General features: G+C 41.2%; 1 protein-coding gene across 1 annotated transcript in view; it reads right to left on the reverse strand.

The window, feature by feature from the left end:
* OTOA (otoancorin) overlaps positions 1 to 24898 on the reverse strand; it is a 72879-nt gene that overhangs the window by 40194 nt on the left and 7787 nt on the right. The window contains 6 exon segments of the mRNA XM_036021388.1: positions 1138 to 1283; positions 3079 to 3250; positions 4829 to 4929; positions 8894 to 8997; positions 13773 to 14008; positions 17068 to 17199. Coding sequence (XP_035877281.1) covers positions 1138 to 1283; positions 3079 to 3250; positions 4829 to 4929; positions 8894 to 8997; positions 13773 to 14008; positions 17068 to 17199 — 891 coding nt within the window.

Here is a 24898-nt window from a genome sequence, read left to right on the forward strand (position 1 = left end):
CTTAATGTCCTGCAAATTGATCTTGTGCTCTATTTATATATTAACTTGTTACTAGTCAACCTGAAAGTACAGCAGACAGAAATTTCATCCAATTCACCCATAACACCACCACACTCTCAAAGTATCTCTTTTCCTTTTGTGACCCTGAACTCTACCCCTGTACATATAGCTGTTTTCCTTTTATAAAATATCCGGGGGGGGGGGTGGCTGATGATAATATACAATCTATATAAAAGTAATTCTCAGTGGTAACAAAAAAGTAGGTCTCCTTGAAAACCTTACATCATACAAATAACTATGATTAGTAATTGGATATACATAGGCTTCTAAGACCTCTTATGCCTTTATAAATATGTACTTTATAAATAAACTATAGTACATAGTGTTACATAATTGTAATATGAACAGAAGTGCACTTTTCTATATTTTTCACTTAAAATGACGTCTTACAAGTTTTCATGCTTCTGTGATTACCCTAACAATTATTTCATTATGATATGCCCATCTAGCTGTAGTCAAGAGTGTTTCCCAATTGCTTCCATGTTACCTCTTGTAGCATGACCTCTGCACAAAAGAGAAACACAAGCATAGTTCATGTTTTAACACCTGAATTTGTATGAACAATACATGTATTCGTTTTAAATGTTGTGTAGTGTGTTCCAGGCAGTATTGAAATGGCCACTGGGGGGCAGCAGAGTGAAGTAAAGGAAAGAGCTCTCCCAGCTTCTGTTCTCCCAATTCTGCCTTTCCCCTTCTCTGGAGCTCAGCTTCAACATCCCTAAAGGAAGTAGTGGAGTAGAGCAGTGTTTCTCAAAGTGTGGCCTTTGACCAGCAGCATCAGCATCACTAGGGAACTTGTTAGAAATGCAGTCTTGGGGCCTACCCAAACCTACTGATTCCGAATCTGCATTTAAAAGCCCTAGATGACTTTTGTGCCCCTTTAAGTTTGACGTGGCTGCTCTGACAGAATTTTGATCTGTCCCAACTTCTCTACATTGTTTTGTGTTATCTCTGCTCTCAGTGGACCTAGATCCTGATTAACACTGCATGTTTCTCTCAAAGGCTGGCAAGACTGTTTTCCCCATTTCTCTGGCTAGTAAAACTGAGGCCAAGGCCCAGGCTATATCCCATCTGCACCTTCTGAACACCAGCCTGAAAGCCCCGCAGATGGCTGCACTTGATCATCTGGTGAAGAAGGACTTGGGCCATGGTGGCGTCCAGCAGCTCCAGGTCACTATAGAAACAGACCAGCAGCCCGAGCCTGTGTGAGAAGACAAGGGATTCTTGCAGAGGGTGCAGCGACTTGGGCAAGTGACTTGCTGAAGACGAGTAGTGGAGCTGGGACTTAAATCTAGAGCCGTTCAAGTATGTCACCTCTCCTCCTGGGGCAGTAAGGGACATGAGAAAAGCATGGTGCGAGGTTAGGCACAGAAAACTCCCCATTTCCCACCTCAATACAAGGTGTTTGTCCACCAAGACAGTCTCTGGGCAGAGATTCATTTCCAGGATGCTGTACAACCTATACACCCAGATGATAATGACTCCAAAAAGAAAGAAAAAGACAGGAGACAGGACAGTATAGGTGCAGAAGTGGGATCTGAACCATGGTCTGGCTGGGAGCACTATACCCAGTGGTTAAGAGCATAGCTTCAGGCCAATGGGAGTTTGAAGCCCAGCTCTATGGAATCTCCAGCAAGTCACTTAACTTCTCTGCTAAGTTGCTGTGCACAGTTGGGCAGTGCACACTCCTGACTACTGTACAGGGTGGGCCAGCCTCTCTGAGCTTTTAGTAAAGGGGGGGTTTGCTTTGTTCATCAGAGCACATCATAATAAATTTGATGAATGTAGAAATGAAGAGTACTGTGAGAGTTAAATGAGAATCAACATACCAGATGGTTAACACACTTCCTGGCAGATACCAAGCACACATTCATTAATGGATGCTCTTAGAATTAGTATGATATCTACTCGACTTCACATGGCCAGACCACCTAGCTGAGCATGCTCAACCTGGCTCCACCCTCAGAAAGACTCTGACCTGCTCAGACATGTCCGTGGGAGAGCAACCAGGTCAGAGAAAGGATCTGAAATTGTGTCTAATGAGAAGATGACTCCGGGAGGCAAAGACTGAATATTAATAACCATATGAAGAATAATATCTCTTGAGCACTGAACTGTGTGTCAGGTGTGTATAATACTTATAAGGGCCTTAATGAGGTAGGCAGATTATGATCCCCCATTTCACAGACAGGGGCACTAACATGACCAAACTCACACAACTCACAAGTTGCAGAGCCCAGATCCAACCCAAAAAGTCTGATTCCAGGTCCTATGTTCTTAACCACTAAGCAGTTTTTTGTATGCAACCATAGAAATATGGGACCCATGCTAACAGGTGAAAATTACTAGGGATCGGAGAAGAGGGATCAACAGTTTTATATAAGAACATTCTCTACTGGTGAGTTAGAAAAATTTAAGGTACTACAGTAATGTCAGAGTAAGTAATATCAAGTAATATCACTGTGACAGTAAGGCCCTGGGAGATGAAGAGAAGGTGACTGAACAGTGCTCCCCACCTGGCCCCACTGCACGCCCCATCCCCCTGACATTCAAACCCTTTCTGGAGTCACAGCTCCTGGCCCTGCCCTGCTGGAAATGGCTCCTAGGGGATCACGTTACAATTGGTAAATTCTAGAGCTCATTTCATCTGGGCTGGGTTAGGGGGCTAGATAACCCATCTGAGAGTCTAGGTAACAAGTGGTTCACAAATAGATAACCCAGGAGCTATTTCCAATATCTGACCCAATCTTATAGGACTCACACATTTACCTTGGGATGGACAGAATACAGAGTATTCAAACCTTAGCACTTAATAAAGTTCATAAAATGCCTGACATGCAGGAGGTGCTCAGAGAGTATCTGTCCCCTTCTCCCATTCAGGAGCTCTTTAGGGGGTCTCGTGAAGGGGTCACCTGCCTTCACATGCATAGAGACTCTTCACGGATTCGTCATCCCCCTTCTGTCCAGGGACCCTTTGCTGCTTAGGGGGCCTGATGCTTAGATCCCTTCCTAGGAAACAGCCCTGAAGGCCCAGAGCCCTGGCCCCTTGCCTGTGGATGGTAGAGGTATTCCTCATGTCAAAGTTGGAGGAGCCAATCCTCTCCAGAAATGCCTGGGCTAGCTCAGGCGTGATATCATAGACTGTGTCCAACTGCTTGGTGGCGTTGTCATAGCTGATAAACAGCCCAATCTAGTGGACAAGGACAGGAAGGTCAGTGAGGAGGACTGATGCAGCCCCGTGCCACACCACCCTGGTGCGTGTGCTGTGCCCACCCCAGACACTCAGATAATGCCTACGTCTCATTGTCACAGATTTCTTAAATGTCTGTCACTGCTGTTGTGGTTTCTTTTTCAGCCCAACCATTATTTAAGAAAGTATTATTTTTTAATATCCAAGAAGCCAAACTTTTTAAAAGCTAATATTTGCACATTTATTTCTAGATTTGTTATAGTGAGGTTAGAGAATATGGTCCACAAATTTTCTGCTTTGGGGAGTCAGAGATTTTTTAATAGATGAGTTTAAAAATGGCCCACAGGCAATAAAAAAATGCATGTTCTCTTTGTAAGATTAAAAAGCAAATAAGAATAAAAAGAATCTGAGTAGTATATTCATATCTTTCTATTCTTGTTCACTTTTTGCCTGTGTCCAAGGGCATCACGCTCACATCCCCTGTATTTTGACACGTTATTCTGTGCTTAAAAGACTCAGACAGAAGGTTGCCTCTCCCTGGTAGATTGCTCTTTGTCCATATAAAAATGCCCCTTAATGTTGGCATTCTGATTTCATCTCCCTTTTCTACACTTTTAGACAAAGGAGAGAAGTTGCAAATGGACTCTTGACCTTAGAAATTGTGTCCTAATGCCTAGCTTCCTCAGAATTTAACCTCTACCTACTTACTGAAATTCATCCAGCACTGGCAGAGTAAAATGGAGGTTTTATAACAGGGTTATAAAATGGATAGACATTGGACATATTCCCAGCCTCCTAGGTAAAAAAGAGGAACCTAGTGTTGCCTCTGACTTCAAAGTAACCAGGCATTATTGGGTCAGCTGGCCCATGAACAAGTCTGTCATTTGAGGCAAAGGCTTCTCTCACTGGCCAAGAGACAGCCAGGGCACACAGGAGAAAAACTGGAGGTGAGACCCAAGCTCTTCATGAGTGCCTCTGAGCTGGCAGCTTTCTTTGCAGGCTGCATTCCAGAGTCAGGGCACCCAAGGGATTTTAGTGTCACTGGATCAACATCAGGAGGAGAGAAACAGGCTGACCATGAGTTAAGTAACCTTAGAACAGCGTTAAAATGTAATCATTACTCTTGCTAAAATAACAATAAAGTAGCAGTAAAAGTAGCTATAAATAAACCTAGTTATTAATCCATGTTACTTTTGATTTGGAGCCATGCTTCTCAGGGCTGGAAACACAATAGCTACTGTCCTTGGCCTTTTTTGAGGATAAAAATACTCTTAAGTGATTTTTGGTTCATAGTCAACATTCTCTTTCTATCATGTTTATTCACATCAGAGCCATCTCAGTTGTTCACGATTCTTTTTCTTTCCTTAGTTCTTCTACACTAGAACACAATCCAATGACTGACCACTTGGGGCCTTATTCCAGTGTTTTCTTTAGATACCCAGATATATTGGGTTGAAGTAGGTATTCAATTTCCAGGGCACCTCACCTGGCTGGCTGCACATGAGAGGCTAAAAATACACCTTATCCTAGATGTACTGTATCAGTGAGGGGAGCATTAAGTGTACTTTCCCAACTTACTTCTACAGGACTAATTTTCATAATTTCTTCAAGTGATAGGTGAACCATATATCTGCCCAAGATCCATAAGTTTTCTGCACTGACCCATGAAACAGAGTCACCTGCAAGGAAACAAATAAATGGGTGAATTAGTAAATCAACCAACCAATCAATCAATCAATCAATAAAAGCCTCTGCACTGGAATGTGACTGTCAAAAGCATCTTTGTTATTAGGACCTCTTTGTTGTATTCCTTAATTCATCAGTTCATTCAATGGCCATTCACAGACAGCCTCCTGCCCACGAGACACTACACCATACATCAGGAAGCATGGGTGCCCACCACCTGAACACTCATTAGAAATGCAGCTTACTTGTTAAGACTTGAGACCACAAAACAGTTTTATTTTTAGCTCACTTAGTTACTAAATAATCTGGAAATTACAAATATATACTTGATTCTCTTTCATTACTACAGTAATAATCATGACCATTCTTGCTGATTATCACCATGTTACTATACTTGAGCCAAATGGAATCACTGGTCCTTCCTTGTGCGCACCCCAAATGTTTGCCAAACCTTCTCGTGACCTAGAATACCTTTCACCTAACTAACCCTTCTCCCAAACCCTACCTTCAAGACTGAGCTCAAACATTTCCTTTTCCTTAAAGCCTCTCTGTCTCTCCCCAGCCAGCAGTAACTTCTCTGTCCTCTGGATTCCCAGAGGACTCTCTCCCTGTCATTCTGTTCAAGCATTTTAAATTCCCCATTAGTGGGATGTCAATGGGACTTGAAGAACCATCATGTGTAGAAAAGGGAATCCTCGTGCACTACTGCTGGGACTGCAAATTGGCACAGCCACTGTGGAAAACAGCATGGAGGGTCCTCAAAACACTAAAAATAGAGCTATCATATGATCCAGCATATGATCCCTCTTCTGGGTATTTATTTGAAGGATATGAAAGCATTCAAAAAGATATCTGTACCTCAGCATTATTTACAATAGCCAACATATGAAAGCAGGCTAAGTGTCCATCAATAGATTAACGGACAAAGAAGAAGTGGTACATATATACAATGGAGTATTCCCTGCCATAATAAAGAATAAAATCTTGCCTTCTGTGGTAACATGGGTAGACCTAGAGGTCATTAGGCTAAGTAAAATAAATCAGATGGAAGAAGACAAATACCATATGATTTCTCTTACATGTGGAATCTAAAGAACAAAATAAACAAACAAAAGAGAAACAAATCCATAGTCACAGAACAAACTGATGGTTGCCAGATGGGATGGGGTTGGGGGTGAGGAGTGAAAAAGGTGAAGGGAGTAAGAAATACAAATTTGTTGTTACAAAATAGTCACAGGAAAGTGCTGTACTATAAAGTATGGCATAGGGAATGTAGCCACTAATATTGTAATAACCATGTATGGTGCCAGGTGGGTACTAGACTTATCAGGGGGATTACTTCATAAGTTATATAAATGTCTAATCACTACTGTTGTACACCTGAAGCTAATATAATGTTTTTAAAAGAGATTTTATGTATATAATTTTTGAGAGAGGGGAAGGAAAAGAGAAAGAGAGGGAGAGAAACACCAATCGGTTGCCTCTCATACAGGTCCCAACTGAACCTGTATGAGACTGGGGACTGAACCCACAACCCAGGCATGTACCCTTATCAGGAATTGAACAAGCAACCCTTTGCTTTGTGTGATGACACCCAACCAACTGAGCCACACTAGTCAGGGCTAATATAAAATTTTATGTCAATTGTAATTGATTTTTTTTAATTTAAAAGAGCTGTTACATCCTGGATACAACTTCATTTCCCTGAGCTAGAATTAGCCACCACTGCCCCAATCCTTCAATAAAAGACTTGTATACACAAAAACATTGCATTGTTGGCATTTGGGGATAAAAGAAAGAAGCAGGGGAGCATTTACAGACTACAGTAAATCAGTCACCAAGAGCTGGTACTGAAAGCCATGGTCAATGATGAAGTCATTGATGCAGCCGCTGAGTCACAAGAACAGGGTGACTCCCCTATCCAGGAATCAGAGCTCTTGGGGTGAGCATAGGTAAACACTATAGGATCCCCTAGATGGAGACTCTGGACACTTAACTTGGTGATTAGATTGGCAGTCCCAGAAGGCTAGGGAACTGGGGACATGAAAGCCAGCGAGGACCACAATGGGTTGTTCTTTTTAATTATTACACATGAACTATCTCTCTGCAGGCCCATGTTCCCCAAGCTGGGGATATTTTTAACTCCTAAAGTATTTGCAGTTACCTCAAGAAAATTTATGAAAAATACAAAGTTTAAAGTATGAGTAGAATTCATTTTCACTCACTTTAGTTTAATAATGAAACATCCAATAGGAATTTTAGAAGGAAAGTTTGTCTCTAGTTAAATATGGCACTAAGGACTTAGGGAAGCGTAGAGGTTCGGTGGTTTTTTCAGAGTTTTATCGTATGAGGCTCATAACTATGCATCAGGCAGAGGGAATTTTGTGTGCATGGAAGACATTGATTTGTATGTCATTGAATGCTCCTCACATACAAATCTCAGAACTTCCTTTTTGCTCCCCCAGTTCAGCAAGCTCATGCCCGCCTCAGGGCCTTGTCTTGCTGGTCTCTCTGCTGGGAATGCCCTTCCTCCAGGGCCTGCGTGACTGCTTCCATTTTCCATTTTAATCTCAATTGAAATGCAGGTCTTCTCCGATTCCTTAGCCCAGGGATTGGAAAACTACAGCCCGTGGGCCCAACCCAGCCCACCATCTGTTTCTGTACTGCCTGCAAGCTTGGTTTTTACACTTTTCAATACTTGAAAGAAAAATCAAAAGAAAAATATTTTATGGCACATGAAAATTATATGAAATTCATATTTCAATGTCCATAAATAAATAAGGTTTTATTGGGACACAGCCACACTTGTTCATCTATTTTTCATGTCTGCTTTTGCTATAACATCAGAGTTTAATAGTTGAGACACAGACATTCTACAAAATCTAAAATATTTACTCTGTCACCTCATAAAAAATATGTGCCCAGCCCTGTTCCCTCTCCCTCTCTCTCTCTCTCTCATTCTCCCTCTCTCCCACTCTAATCTACTTGTTTCGATATTTTCTCCACCCACCCTCCTACAATCAAGCAATAGCTCCATGAGAACAAACACTGTGTCATGCTCCTCTGTGTCCCCAGTGGCTGACAGATAGTAGGCTTTTAAAAATGTTTTAAATGTTTATTCTGTTTACATTACTGACATTAAACATTCAACAAGTTAAAGATTACCTTAAAAATTGTTTGCATTACTAACCTACAGAGCCATTCTTTTTTCTATACTTCTTTCTCTCACTTTTTTTTGATTGTGATAAAGTACACCTAACACATTTACAGTCTTAACCATTTTCAGTATACAGTTCAGTAGTAATAAGTACATTCACACTGTTGTGCAACAATCACCACCATCCATCTCCAGAACTTCTTTCATCTTGCAAAACTGAAACACTACTCCTTAAACACTAACTCCCCACCCACCTCCTCCCAGTCTTCACAACCAACAATCTACTTTCTGTCTCTATGAATTTGACTCTATGTCCCCATCTAGAGGGACATAGCAGATCTTTAATAAACATGTCTCAAATAAATAAATCCTGATCTATTTCTGTTTTGTTTGCCAAGAAGCTTAATGCTAAATTTCTGCATTTTATTTCCTAGATTTTATTTAAAAAATTATCTTATGCCACTTTAATACAGATGTTTTAATACAGATCTTGAATCTGTACATTTATTCTAAAGGTTCTCATCAAATCTCAGATGCCATCACTGTTTATATCCCTCTAAGAAACCATGCCACACCACCAACTGTGAGGTATGATACAGCCTTAGTTCAGGCTTTCACACGTGAAAAGGGCACGTGTTTCATTCTGCAAGCCACACCACATTATTTCTGGAAGTTGGGGGAGGGGTGGGTAAAAATTATAAGTAACACTGAACTCAAATCTGTCTTCAGAGATGAAGCACTTCTTTTTTTAAGTATGGACACCCCCTAAAAAGCAATGCCACATCAAAACACAGGCTCACCAGTGGCATTGGAGGATGTCTGCAAAACACCAGCCATCCAGGAGTAGAGAGCTTGCCGGGAATGGGCTGAGGTTTGGTCGTAGAGGTCTTTGAACACCGCAGATCTGAAAGACACAAACACCGGGGCGAGGGGGCGGGGGGGGCGCAAGTAAGGAACAGACAGGTGGAGCCTCTCTTGTGTTAATAAAAGGCTTCCTCATTCCCTTGCTATATGGGGCTCTTTTCCCATTTCTCCTTGGCCCCTCAGTTAAATACATTCCCAAGACTAGTCTCCACATCCTCATCTCAGGGTCACTTTTCTTTTGTAACAGCTTGATTGAGATTATAATTCACATATCATATAACTTTCCCATTTAAAGTGTACACTTCAGTGGTTTTCAGTCTATCAATAAAGTTGTACAACCATCACCACAATCAATTTTAGAACATTTAACCCCTCAAAAAGAAAGCCCGTACCCTTTAGCTGTCACCCCTCAACCTCTAGTCACCCCCATTTCTACAAACCACTCATCTACCTTCTGTCTCTACAGATTTGCCTATTCTGAACATTTCTGAGCAATAGAACCAGACAATATGTCATCTTTGTGACTGATTACTTTTATTTAACATGATATTTTCAAAGTTCATGCATGTTATAGCATGAGTTGGTACCCATCCCTTTTCATAGCCAAATAATATTCCACTGTGTGGGTATATCACATTTTGTTTATCCATTCATCAGTTGAAGGACATGTAAGTGGTTTCCACCTTTTATCCATTATAAATAGCACTCCCGTAAACATTCATATACGACTTTTTGTGTGGACATGTTTTCATCTCTCTTGGACGCATATGAAGGAGTAAGCTTCCTGGGTTAAGTGACAACTCTGCATTTAGCCCTTTGAGAAACTGCCAGACTGTTTTCCAAAGTAGCTGCACCAATTTACATTGTAAATGTAAATTCACACACCAACAGTGTATGAAGGTTCTGATTTATCCACATCTTCACCAACACTTGTTACTGTCTGATGTTTTGCTTGTAGACATCCTGCTGGGTGTGGTGTGTCTAGATCACTTTTAAGTCACTGAAATCTGGCTTCCTCATCACCATACCACTCCTTGTGATCCAAGTTACTAGTGACCCCTTTGTTGCCATATCCAGTGGTCCCATTTGGTCCAAATGTGAGTCAACCTTTCATAGCATTTAGCACCAATCACCATTCTGGCTTATACTACAAAACAGCTGAGTCTCCTTGTCTTGGAAATCTTCCTTCACCCCCACCCACCACCACCGAAAATCAATTCACCAAATGACCAATTCATAAGCCTTTTCTAAGCTTAAACATCCTTTTCATTCTCCAAGTCATCACCTACATGAACAGGCCGACTTTCCCTTAAGTCCATGTTAAGATCTGATTTCTGCATTTTTCTTTTCATTTACTTATTTTTGCTTGTTGTTGCTATTTGTTTTTCCATAGCTGAGTAAGTGAAAATGACAGGACATAGACATAGTTCTGGAGAAATGGTAAACATCCTTTATGGGAAAGCCTGCCCATTTGCAAAAATGCTGGCTCTGGTATTCCCCAGTTACTTATTAAATTAAATTCTAAGATTAAATTTTTCATTAAGCTTGAACATTCCTCTGCAGAAACTACTCAGGTGATTCAAAAAGACTGCAGCTATGGGCTACTGGTGATTGGCAGCTTCATCATGACAACACATGCACACTTGAGCATCACATCTTGTGCAGTTTTTTGGCAAAACATAAAATCACCCAGGTGACTCAGCCCGCCTACAGCCCAGATTTGGCACCCTGTGACTTCTGGCTTTTCCCAAAACCAAAATCACCTTTGAAAAGGAAAAGATTTCAGGCCATCAACAAGATTCAGAAAAATAAGATGGGGCAGCTGATGGTGATTGGAAGAACTATGTGAGGTCCCAAGGTGCCTACTTTGAAGCAGACTGAAGCATCATTGTCTTATGTACAATGTTTCTTGTATCTTGTACCTTTCTCAATGAATGTCTCTATTTTTCATATTACATGGCTGGATTCCTTCTGGACATACACACACACAGTTCTCCCGAGTTGTTGTCATCATTGGTCTTTTCCTCTTGTAAGTCACTTTTAGATTGAGAAAGCCTCTTTTAGGGCCATAAAGTGATATAATTAGTAAAAGGAAGAAGTTAGTGGTGAGTACAATGCCTATGGGCTTTCGAGTCCTGGACACAAGCCTCTAATTTGGTATCTCCCACCCCACAGTGTAATACCACGTAGGACAAGAGGTTAACACATTGACTGACACAGCATCTCAAAAGAGAAAGCACTTCCTCTTCAGTGCTCTGTCAGTCCTCCCACCCCTCAAGGACAAGGTCTCAGTCAGTGCTAGTGAGTCTTCAACAACATTCAGCTCCTTTTCATCCAGGAAAAAGACCCCAGGCTCAGAGCCTTGGAAAACCCACACATCCAATTAGGATTAGTGGCACTGTTTTTCTTTTATTAATGTATTTATTTTACAATTACTTTTTTTCTTTTTAATATATTTATTGATTATGCCATTACAGTTGTCCTATTACCCCCCTTCATTCCCCTCCACCCTGCACACCCTCCCCACCCACATTCCCCCCCTTTAGTTCATGTCCATGTGTTCACATAGTTCTTTAGCTTCTACATTTCCATACTATTCTTGCCCTCCCACCTGTCTATTTTCTACCTACCATCTGTTGCTACTTATGCTCTGTTACCTTTCCCCCCCTCTCCTCCTCCCACTCCCCTGTTGCTAACCCTCCATGTGATCTCCATTTCTGTGGTTCTGTTCCTGTTCTAGTGTTTGCTTAGTTTGCTTTTGTTTTAGGTGGTGGTTGTTAATAATTGTGAGTTTGCTGTCATTTTACTGTACATGTTTTTTCTTTATCTTCTTTTCTTAGATAAGTCCCTTTAACATTTCATAAAATAAGGGCTTGGTGATGATGAACGCCTTTACCTGGACCTTATCTGAGAAAGCACTTTACCTGCCCTTCCATTCTAAGGAAAGCTTAGCTGGAATAGAGCAATCTTGGATGTAGGTCCTTGCCCTTTCATGACTTGGAATACTTCTTTCCAGCCCCTTCTTGCCTGTAAGGTCTCTTTTGAGAAATCACCTGACAGTCTGATAAGAACTCCTTTGTAGGTTACTGTCTCCTTATCTCTTGCTGCTTCTAGAATTCTCTCCTTCATTTTAATCTTGGGTAATGTAATTATGATATGCCTTGGTGTATTCCTCCTTGGGTCCAACTTCTTTGGGACTCTCTGAGCTTCCTGAACTTCCTGAACATCTATTTCCTTTGCCAGAATGGGGAAGTTCTCCTTTATTATTTGTTCAAATAACTTTTCCACTTATTGCTCTTCCTCTTCTCCTTCTGGCACCCCTATAGTTCAGACATCGGAACATTTAAAGATGTCCTGGAGGTTCCTAAGCCTCTCCTCATTTTTTTGAATCCTTGTTTCTTCATTCTTTTCTGGTTGAATGTTCCCTTCTTCCTCCTGGTCCACATCATTGATTTGAGTCCAGTTTCCTTCCCATCACTGTTGGTTCCCTCTGCATTTTCCTTTATTTCACGTAGCATCGCCTTCATTTTTTCATCTAATTTGTGACCAAATTCAACCAATTCTGTGAGCATCTTGATCACCAGTGCTTCGAACTCTGCACCTGATAGGTTGACTATTTCTTGGTCGCTTGGTTGTATTATTTCTGGAGCTTTGATCTGTTCTTCCATTTGGACCATTTTTTTTGTCTTGTCACACCTGTTACACATGAGGGGCAGAGCCTTAGGGGTTCACCAGGGCAGGTCAACCCAGTTGTTGGGTTGTGATGCTGTATGTGGGGCTGGGGTCCAAGAGGGAACAATGGCACTTGTTCTGCTCTCTGTCGGATTTCAATCCCTTCTGCCACTTCCCCCAAGCAAACTGGGCCTTTCTGGTGCTGATTCCCATGTGGGTGGGCTTGTGCACATTCTAGGATCCCGCGGATCTCTCCAACAAACTCTCCTGTGAGGCTGGGAGTCTCTCCCTGTGTTTCAACCCCCACAGGTGTTTTCAGTCAGTGCCCTGAGGCTCTATTTCCCAGCACTGGGACCCTGGGACTGCCCAGTCAGCCAGCCGCCTTGCATGCAGTGCCTCTCTTAACAATCACCACTTTGCTGGGTCTGCCCATTGCTGCCCTGGGACCCTGGGACTGCCCTGGGTCTGCCAGCCACTGCCTGTGTTCCCAGGGTCCACCCACTGTAGTATTGTGCACCCTGGATGCCTTACACTCCCAGTCCCACTGCTCTTTGTGCCATGACCCCTCTCCACCCAGCTGCCGGACTCCACCCCTCCTACCAGTCTGGATGAATGTGTCTATTTTAACTCCTTGGTTGTCCAACTTCCAATACAGTTCAATTTTCTGTCAGGTCTCATTGTTATTCTGTTTCTAAATTGTTGTTGTCCTTATCTTGGTTGTGTGAGGAGGTACAGTGTATCTACCTATGCCTCCATCTTGGCCAGAAGTATTTTATGATTACTTTTACTCAAGACAAATAACACTGATTTCCCATTTATAGGGGTAATACCAAATTTGCTTTTTAAATAAATATGAAGTAAAAAGACTAAGTCACTATAAATAAAATAAGTAATAAATAATAATGCAGGTGTGTATGGATATGGCAAAAACTGCTAGGATGGGACCAGAATGGTTGAAATTTGGGAGACACTGTTTTAATAAAACCATCTCTAAACACAGATTTTAGGCTTCTGTTCCAGACTTCACATACTAACCTGTCCCCACCTGCCTTCTCCCATCTGCCATGTACTACCTCCTTGAATTCTCACAGCAGCCTATGAAGGGTAGTGGGTGAAGTGAAAAGGGCCGGGAGGAGCACTCACAGGTTCTTGAAGGCATCTTCATGCAGGTCCTGGGGAAGCCTATCTGTGATATCAGGCTGCAGGAAGCTCCCTGAGGACCCTCTCAGCACCTTGCCCAGGATCTCTACACACTCCAGAGAGTTCAGCACCTGGAAGCACCTCTCCAGTGTGATGAGAAATAAGCTGCGGTTCACACCTGGGCTCTGCAAAGCTTGTTTCCGAATCTCTCCCAAGTCGATGATGATATCTTCCAGCTTCTAAAGGAATAAAAAAAGCTAAGCTAACCTTGAGAGCAGTCTTCATATTTGGAAGCCCTGCAGGGACCAGTGAGGAAACTAAGGACCACTATGTAACACTGCTATGTCAAAACTTCTACAACTTTGCGTCACCTACAAAACAAAATCAAAGCTTTTGCCAGCTTTATTTGCACTGTGCCATTCCTTGCTCTGAGATACACCATGACTGTCACACCTCAGGCCCTTTCTCTAGCTGGAATTCACTCCCCACTTCCTTCTCCCAGCAAAACCCAGCTCATCCTTTAAGTCCAAACTCAGTCATCACACAATTGGTGATGTCCTCTCTGATATTCTCCTGCTTCAGTCAGATCAGAGCATCCCAAACCAAACCCTGTGATGCATTAGAGATGCTCATGGTGCTGTCTTTCCTCCAAGGTGGTCGTTCTCAACTCTGCCTGCACATTGGCAACAGTGGGGTGGTGATCCCAGCACCCCCAAAGAAGCTGATTTAACTGGTCTGGGGTGGAGTTCTGGCATCTGATTTTAGTGTGGGGTTGAACTAGGACAGTCCTTCAGGTCCAAGCCATTAGCCTAGTGGAATACCTGGTACCTAGAAGATATTGAGAAATAACCTGTTGAATTAGTGAATGTATGAAAGAATAAAGTGAAATGAATGAATGGATGAATCCTGTGAACCATAAAATCCGTAATGCTGACAGGGTTTAGTCACAATCTGACTGGGTCCTCTTTCCTTCACCCAGTATACTCTCCAAAAATAAAAGTCACCATTTACTAAGCATTTGCCTCACAATAGGCACTGTGCCAAGCATGGAGTAAACATGCATCTTCTCATAAATTCCCACAACAGTCCTGTAGTTTAAGCCTACAGGTCTAAGAATCAGACATTCTTAGATTCGAATCCCACACCCTCCACTTGTTATCTGTGTATCCTGAAGCAAATTACTCTCAAATTACTTCTCTCTTTTAAGTCTCAGTTTCTTCCTCTTTAATGGAGATAAAATTAGTGCCTACCTCTTAGATTTACATAAGACTTGAATGAGCCCTGACTGGTGTGGCTCTGTGAGTTGGGCATCATCCTATAAAGCAAAAGGTCGCCAGTTCAGTTCCCAGTCGGGGCACATGTCTGAGTTGCAGGCCAGGTTCCAGGTTGGGGGTGTGCAAGAAGCTACCAATCAATGTTTCCCTCGCACATCAATGTTTCTCTGCCTCACTTTCTCCTTCCCTTCCCCTCTCTCTAAAAATAAATTTTAAAAATCTTAAAAAAAAAAAAACAAACAGGAGGGGATAAGCAACCTGTCCTAACTTACACAGAGATGGAATCTGAGTTCAAGCCCACACTTCTCAGCTACCTTCAGTCTCTTACCACAAGAGCAAAACTGTGTTGTTAGTAAGTGCAACTTAGGGGATTTTAAGCAGGGGTTTGTGGGTAGAATTTAGGACATTTGTTAACACTTCAGGGAAAACTGCACCCTCATTTTCGCTGACATAGAACTGACATACAACATTTCATTCAGGGATAGACTTAGGCAACAAGTCACCCAGGTAGTAGCAGGACCTATGATTTGTCATCAGTAGGAGCCACAGGCACTTTTATAGCATGTCACAGTTGTTGCTGACATCTGAAATTTCACTTATACTCAACAGTCCCTCAAAATTGCAGAGGACCTATTAGGTCTGCTGCTAAATCTTGTTATTAGATGTGTTAAAGAAGCTCATAAATGATCATACTCCAATTTTTTAACATATTTGATTAATGAATTTCAATAGAATTGGCTTCCTTTGTAATCACTTGTATTTTATTTTATAGATTTTAACACGTTATTCTGAGAAGAGGCCCTTGGGTTTTACCAGATGCCAGCAAGGCTCAAGTTGGAATCAGGAGGCCAGGGTCCAACCTCAGATTTGCCCCTTGACAGTGTGTAATCCAAGTTTACTTCCCAAACTCTCCAAGCCCATTTCTTCATCTGAATGTTAAAGTGGTAAGATTCTTATTATCCTTATTTCAGAAAGCCCTAAGAGAATTCAGTGGATCCATGTGTGTTACATCCTTACAGCACTGTTGGCAAAACTATGGCCCACAAGCCCAATCTGGCATGCCACCTATTTTTGTGAATAAATTGTTATTGGAAGATGTCTACACCCCTTCACTTACCTACCATCTAAGGCTGCTTTCCTGCTACAATGGCAGAGCTGAGTACTTGTGACAGAAATTGTATGGCCTCCAAAGACTAAAATATTTACTATGTGGCCCTTCATAGAAATAGTTTCCTGGCTATTCCCTTAGGATAATACCTGACACATAGTAAACCTTTAATAAACATTAATCAATACCATTTTCACAGACCACCACCCCCATTTTTGCCATTATCTGGCACTTTGTTTACTATTATTTACTTCATATTTTTTGAACTAACTTTTTTTTAATTAAAGTCATTTCAAAAGAAACATTACATCTCTACTACCAAACTCACAGGTTTGATGTGTCCATTCTATTTTAATCACAAACATTACAGTATATCTATGATTATTAGAATGCTTAAATGATCCACCTCCTGTCGGGAAACACTGCTTCACACAAATGTGTCTCTGAAAAAAAGGAAACTCAAAACCTCCTGTTTCTAAGTCCAGTGGATTTCCTGGGTCTGAGGCCTTGATTTTTCTTACATCACCAACTTTGTTTTGTGGAAATGATCTGTTTCTGGTTTTTTGTCTCCCCTCCAGACTGTAAACTCTTTGAGGTCAGGGACAGTCTTTGATCTCTGAACCTATTGTCCCCAAATGCATAGTAATCATCCATGGGATGTTTATTAAGCCAAATTATAGGAGGCCCTGGGTGCCCCCTCATTTCTTAGTAGCCATAAAAGTGTGAATCATAAGTTTCTTCCTTTGAACTTTGGAGAAAATTCTAGATCCAAAGCTCCAGGAGGACTGGGGAGGGAGAAGAAGTCAGGGAGATACACAGAAAGGTCAGGGCCTAAATCAACCTCAGTTCGTTTCAGCTCAACAAATGCCAGCTGGTCCTGGACCTCCCCTACTCCATGGATGCAAGAGCTCTTCACCATGTGGTCCCTCGTGTCTTCCCAGAGGTACTTCATGGCAGTGCGGAACTGCTGGGCGTCTGCTTCCCTCAGGTCCTGCAGTAGCTTTTGGGGCTGGTACAGACGCTGCTCCAGGTGGGTTTCCATGGTTGCCTGAACACGGAATGTTGGGAGAGTTAGTGAGGGCAGGCCAGGAAGCACAGTCAGCACCAGGGACAGCAGCCCAGCTCAGGTTCCTACTTTGCAGAGACCACAAGCTGGAAGCCTTCACACGTTTTGATAGGCTAGCTGTGACATTTTTCATTAGCTGCCAACATTTAAAAGAGGGTATTCCTCATAAAAACTCAGATTTCCAACTTCTCTTGGAAAACACAAAGAATTGGGAATGCTGAGCACACATCCCCTGACATGATAATCAGCTCACCACCCAGCCAGCCACCCTTCTCCATGGCCTGCCTGGCCCCTGTAGGTGATTGAGGTTTCAAGTCGAGAAAGTTCACCCCCACGTGGGCACTCTCTCATGCCCCAAGCTAGCAGTACAGTCTCTCCTAAAAGAGATTTCCTTTGTTGTATGTGGAGTTATTTTCTAAACCTCCCTTAAATAGAGCTGCTGTAGAGGGCCAGCATAGTGTGATGTTGTAGGCAAAAGGTGGGCTCTAGAACCAGACAATCTGTGTATAAATGCTCACCTTGTCTCTTACTAGCTGGGTGACTTTAGGCAAGTAATTTAACTATGCTTGCCAGATAAAATACAGGATTCCCAGTTAAAACTTAATTGCAGAGGAATAATAAATGATTTTCTAGCATAAGTATATCCCAAATATTGCATGGGATATACTTATACTAAAAAAAAATAATTTGTTGTTCATTGGCAAGTCAAATTTCACTAGGAATTCTGCATTTTTTTATTTGCTAAATTGGCAATGCCACCTCTGGACCTCAGTCTCCTCAGCTGAAAATAGAGCCAATACTAGGCAATGTTGTTCTGAGGATCAAATGAGTATATAAAGCTTTTTCACTAGTCCATAGCAAACAGTAAGTAGTCAATAAGTGCCAGGCCATTATTCTCTATCTTAAATGAGCTCACTATTTACTCAATGTCTCTCCCCCTGGAATGCAAGGTCCACATGGGTAGTAACATAACTGTTTAGTCTCTCTGAGTCTCCAGTATCTACAACTGTGCCTGCAATAGACAGATAGGTGATAGATAGATAGATACACAGATACACACATAGATAGAGACACAGATACATACATAGACAGACAGTATGTCTACTAATCAGGTTAAAGTATGTCTCCTGAGAAACCAAACTGCTATGGAGAAAAGTGTCAGGCATTACTTCCCTTATTACCACAGATGGTGACAGTAGAAAGAAAGCAGATACTGTGAGGCCAACAGCTAGTGGGTACCCTAGTAACTGGTTAACAACCAGCTCTCTGAGGGTAGTTCAAATGTAAATGTTGGTTGATATTTTCATTTTCAATAAAAAGGAAGTAAACATGGAAACCACAGAAATATACATCAGAACTTCATTCATCTTTAGCATGAATTCTTTGCTCAATCTAATAGTTCTTGAATGCTAGAAAAATATTTCCTCAGTTTTCTGAGCTATTCACAGTATAATGGTAAAGACAGAACACACCAGCCCTGCCATGCCCTACTGCTTCTTGAGGCACACGTCCATTGCCATCTATTAACATAACCGTATAGAATACAGAGGTCCAGCAGGTGGAAGCTGAGCCCACTTGCTTGTGCCTCCAGCATGGGTTTTTGGCTGATCTTCCAAAAAGTGACATGAACAATCAACAGAATCTCAGCTAATATGAATTTTTGAAGCCAAGGAGTACAGAAGATGATTTGCATCTTCCGGTAAGAGATTTTATAAATTGAGAGGGAAATGCTTCATGTGAGGCCCCTGCAGAGAAGGAGAGATCACACAGAAAACACATTGTGATAGCTCCCTCCCATCCTGGAGCAGGAGCCTTGATCCCACACAGGAAATCAGGAGAGACTTTGAAGGATACGTAAAGGCTGGGAGACTTAGGCTGCACACACACAGCAAACAGCACACCCATAGCTGTAGCACCAACCAGAAGAGTTCCAGAAAGAAACTCTCTCCTAAAACTGTGGACAGCCCTGACCAAGACTTTCTGCTTTTGGGCAATGCACAGAGAGTCAACCCATGGCTAGGGGCTGCAGTGTGGGTGCCACAGAGAGACTTTTTTAGAGGGAGAGCTGAGGCATGGCAAGGCAGGGACCCCGCGCTCACACATACAGGGCCTCTGTCAACAAAGAAACCATAGTGAAAATGCAGTGTGTTCCCAATGAGTCCAGCTGCACAGGAAGAACAGAAAGTGGCATGTCAAAGGAACTGTGGGACCTGAGCCAGTACAGCTGGCAAGCAGGGGGCTGCAGAGTGGAGTATTTGGTTCTGAGTCTCCTATGAGAGAGGCACACTGGGGACTGGATAACCAGGAGCTGAGCACCTGAGGTTCATTGCAGCCAGGCAGGTCCACTCACAGGCAGGTATGCCCAACACCCACCTGTGAGATTGCAGTCTCTGCTGATCACTGAGATCAGGTTCAAGGGCCCCCTGCTTGGCGCATATCCACAAGGGAAAAGAGAAGCTCTGAAAGGGCCCTTTCTGAACTTCTATCACATAATACAAGCTACGCTGGTTCATTGGGCCCTGGCACAGCAACAGGTGTTCAGGGCCCTGCCTAACCTCAGCTCTTATACAGAGCTGCCATCAGCACCAAGCAGAAAAGAGCTGCCCCTTTTACACAGATTGGCCTCTCACAGGAAACAGACAGCTAATCCATCAGAAACTATACATCATTGGAAATTATCTGGGACAGACCAAGACATGTGGTGGGTGAGGGGATGGTGAGGAAACACTCCCACCATATTCCCAGAAGACTGAACAGTGCCTCTGTGGGTGTCCCAGGGATTCCACTCTCCCATTTGCACCAGAAGTCCCCTTGGATACAGGTGGAAGTAGTATTTGTAGTGCTTGCAGACTTAGATGAACCACTGATGGGCCTTGTGCTGATGGAAAGCCAGCAGGACAGAACAAGGAAGACCAGCCAGGCCTTAAGGAGAGAGCCACAGACTGGATCATTTGTAGTCTTGAATAGGGTGCCTAGGGCCAGATTAGGACACCACCTGACATCACCAGGAGTGGATCTAGAAAGAGAAGATGGTGACAAATACTAGACTCTGCTGAGACAAATTCCACTGTGGTCTTCTTCATTATTTGTGTTATTTTTTTCTCTGACATGGCTTGTTGACACTTTTCTTTCTCTTCAAGTTTGTTCCTATTATTTCACTATTTTTGTACTTTAGTTTTATTTCAAATTTCATATTCTACTCCTCCCTTCTCTTATTCTAATTTGCCTTCTCATCTTTGTTTTAAATTCTGTTTTTCCCTTTGTATGCCTTGTTTCTATCCCACACTATTACTATTTCTTCTCCTTCCAGCCTCTCAAAACCATTTTCCTTTTCTTTTTTTTTAAGACTTTATTTATTTACTTTTAGAGAGAATGGAAGGGAGGAACACAGAGAGGGAGAGAAATATTGATGTGTGAGAGAAACACTGACTGGCTGCCTCTCACACACCCCCAACTGGGGATCTGGCCCATAACCCAGGCATGTGCCCTGACCAGGAATTGAATGGGTGACCTTTTAGTTTGCAGGCCAGTGCTCAGTCCACTAAGCCACACCAGCCAGAACTCAAAACCGTTTTTCTTGCCACTAGTCATCTCACTCTTTTTCCCTTTCTTATAATATCTTTATTCTCTTTCCACCTTTATTAATCTTTGTTCCTTTGTTATTGACATGGTGGTTATTGATAATCTCTTAAATTTTTTTTCTAGATGTTCACTATTTTTGTATTTCAAATCTCAAATTTTAAACTGTTCCCATCCCCTACTCCATTTTGCCTTCCTCCTGCCCTTTTTATTTTGTTTTGTTTTAAATTTTATTTTTCCCTCTCTTAGCCTGGTTTTTATTCCTTACTCTTATATTTCTTTTCCCACTATCTTCTCAAAATCACTTTTTTTCATTTATACATGTCATAATCTTTTTCTCTTTCTTTTTTTCCTTCCTATTCTCTTGCCACCTTTATTAATCTTTGGTCATTTGAGGTTATATTGCTGTGGTGGTTGTTTTCCTTCAGTTTTCTTCTTATTTTCTCATTATCTTTTTACTTTTTTAAACCTCATATTATACTCTTCCCTTCTCCTACTCTATTTGCTTTCTTCCCTCCATTTTTTTAATTTATACTGTAAATTTTCCTGTCTTTTTTTCTTCACCATTATTCCCTATTCTTATAATTTCTTCTCCCTCTACTGTCTCAAAATAGTTTTTCTTTCTATTTGTCATCTCATATTTGTTTTTCCTTTCTTATAAGAATCTTCATCTCTTTCCACCTTTATTAATACTGAACAACATTCATTGTTGATAGTGTGGTTGTAGTTGGGAGTATTTTGGGAGGTGAGTTTTGTTTCCTGGTTATTATGTTTTGTTCTCACAGTACCTGTATAATAGCATACAAGATGTGGTGGGCATCATGACTCTCAGTGAGCCAACTGAAAAGAAGAAGCCACAAAAGAATGACCCAACAACAACCAAAACCCAACTATAGCAAGAGAACCAGAGAACCCACATAAACAGCATAAAGGGCATTGCAAGAGCATCCAGCTCAGGAGATCAAGGAGATTGCACCACTGAGTCCCAGAGGTCTCCCAGCACAGAAAGCCACCCCATGACTCAGGGAGTCAAAGCAGATCAACCCAATAAGTGGAAACAAACAAAAAGAGTCATCTAAAATGGGGATACAAAGAAATGACACCCAACTGGAAGAAAGTATGAATCCCCAGAAATAGTGCTAATGAAATTGAGGCAATCAAATTATCATACATGGAATTCAAAATAATGGTTATAAGGACGCTCAAGGAACTCAGTGAGAACTACAAGGAACTCAATAGTAGCTACAAGGAACTTAGTGGAAACTACATCAGCATGAAAAAACACACAGAAACTATGAATAAGAGCCAAGAGAAAAAGAATACAATATCTCAAATGAACAATACACTAGAAAGAATAAAAAAACTGGCTTGATGAAGCAGAGGATCGAATCAGTGAGTTGGAAGACAAGGTAGAAAAATACACCCAGTCAGAGCAACAAAACAAAAAAAAAGACTCAAAAAGAACAAAGATAGTTTAAGGGAGCTTCAAGACAACATGAATTGTAATAATATTTGAATCACAGGGATACCAGAAGGAGAAGAAAAGGAGCAAGGGACAGAAAACCTATCTGAAAAATTAATGACAAAAAATTTCCCTAACTTGGTGAGGGAAAAAATCATACAAGTCCGGGAAGCACAGAGGGTCTCATCAAGAGGAAACCAAAGAGGCCCACTCCAAGACACATCATAATTAAAATGGCAAAATTTAAAGACAAAGAGAGAATCTTAAAGGCAGCAAGGGAGAAAGAGCTAGTAACATATAAAGGATCTCTGATAAGGCTGTCAGCTGACTTCTCAACAGAAACACTACAAGCCAAAGCCAATGGCACAAAATATTCCAAGTGATGAAAAGCAAAGGCCTGAAACCAAGACTAATCTACCAGCAAACTTTTATTTAAAATAGTAAGTGAATAAGGAGCTTCACACACACACACCACACACACCACAAACACACACAAATAGGCTTAAAAAAAGCATCTCCAGCAACCAGCACTGCAAGAGATGAAACAGACTGTTTTAAGAAATGAAGAAAGAGAGAGAGAAAGAGAGAGATACACACAGGTACAAAGGGGAAACATGGCAATGAATAAACACCTATCAATAACAACCTTAAATGTAAGCCCTTGGCTTGTGTAGCTTGGTGGATTGAGTGAGGGCCTGTGAACCAGAGTTGCAGGTTCAATTCCCAGTCAGGGCATTCTTTGGGTTTGTGGGCCAGGTGCTGTAGCAGGAGGCAACCACACATTGATGTTTCTCTCCCTCTCCCTCTCCTTCCCTTCCCCTCTCACTAAAAATAAGTACAAACTTTTCCAAAATGTAAATGGGCTAATGTACCAATAAAAATACATAGGATATAGCTGAATGGATAAGAAAACATGACCTATATATAAGCTGTCTATAAGAGACCCACCCACCTCAGAACAAAAGATGTACAGAGGCTGAAAGTGAAGGGATAAAAAATATATATCTAACCAAACAGACATTTAGAAAAAGCTTGGTAGCAATACATATATCAGATAAAAATAGACTTCACAACAAAGGGCCGTAACAAAAGACAAAGAAGGACACTACCTAATACTTAAGGAATAATAGTCCAAACAAGGAGGATATTGCCCATCTAAACATATATGTGCCCAACATAGCAGCACCTAAATACATAAGTAAAATCTTGGAGGACTTCAAGAAAGAGACTAATAGCAATACAGTCATAGTAGAGGATTTTTAACCACCCCACTGTCAACAATGGGTTAAATCTTCCAAAGAAAAAATCAATAAGGATAGGGTGGCATTGAATGACACTCTAGATCAAATGGACTTAATAGATATTTACAGGACATTTGACTCCAAAGAAGCAAAATACACACTCTTTTCAAATACACATAGACCATTTTCAAAGACAGACCACAAGGTAGAACAAAAAACAAGACTCAAAAAATTCAAGAAAATTTAAATCATATCAAGCATTTTTTTTAGATCACAATGGCTTGAAACAAGAAAGCAATCTCAAGGAATAAACTCAAAACAAATTAAATACATGAAGACTGAGTAACATGTTATTAATAATGAATGGGTTAACAATGAGATCAAGGAAGAAATTAAAAAATACCTACAAACAAATGAAAATGAATATACAACAATCCAAAACCTATGGGACACAGCGAAGGCAGTCCTGAGAGGAAAGTTCATAGTGATACAGGCCTACCTAAAGAAGAGAGAAAAATCTCAAATAAACAACCTAACCTTACATCTACAAGAACTAAAAGAACAACAAACAAAGTCCAGAGTGAGTAGAAGGAAGGAAATAATCAAGATCACAGCAGAATTAAATGACATAGAGACTAAAAAAAAAAAAACTCAAAGTATCAATGAATCCAGGAGCTAGTTCTTTGAAAAGATACACAATATTGATAAACCTTTAGCCAGCTCATGAAGAAAAAAAGAAAGAGAACCCTAATGAACAAAATCAGAAATGAAAGAAAGTTACCAATACCAAGATATAAAAAGGATTGTAAGAAATTACTATGAACAACTGAATGCCAAGAAATTGAACAACCTGGGTGAAATGGATAAATTTCTAGAAACATTCAATCTTCTAAACTGAATCAGGAAGAAGCAGAAAGCCTGAATAGACCAATAACAACTAGTGAATTGAAGAAGTAATAAAAAAAAACTCCTGGCACACAAAAGCTTCACAGGCAAATTTTACCAAACATTTAAAGAAAATTTAATTCTTATTCTCAAACTATTCCAAAAAATTCAAGAAAAGGGAAGACTCACAAACTCTTTTTAAACACAACCAGCACTATTTTAATTCCAAAACCAGAAAAAGACACAACAAACAGAAAACTACAGGCCAATATCTCTGATGAACAAGAATGCTAAAATCCTCAACAAAATATTGGCAATATTGGCAATCCAGCAATACATTAAAAAGATCATACACCATGACCAACTGGGATTCATCCCAGAGATACAAGGATGGTACAATACTCACAAATCAATAAATATAATCCATCACATAAACAAAATGAAGGACAAAAATCACATGACTAAATCAATAGACGTGGAAAAAGCATTTGATAAGGTACAGCACCCATTTATG

The sequence above is a fragment of the Phyllostomus discolor genome, chromosome 3 (genome assembly GCF_004126475.2).
Source record: "Phyllostomus discolor isolate MPI-MPIP mPhyDis1 chromosome 3, mPhyDis1.pri.v3, whole genome shotgun sequence".
NCBI lineage: Eukaryota > Metazoa > Chordata > Mammalia > Chiroptera > Phyllostomidae > Phyllostomus > Phyllostomus discolor.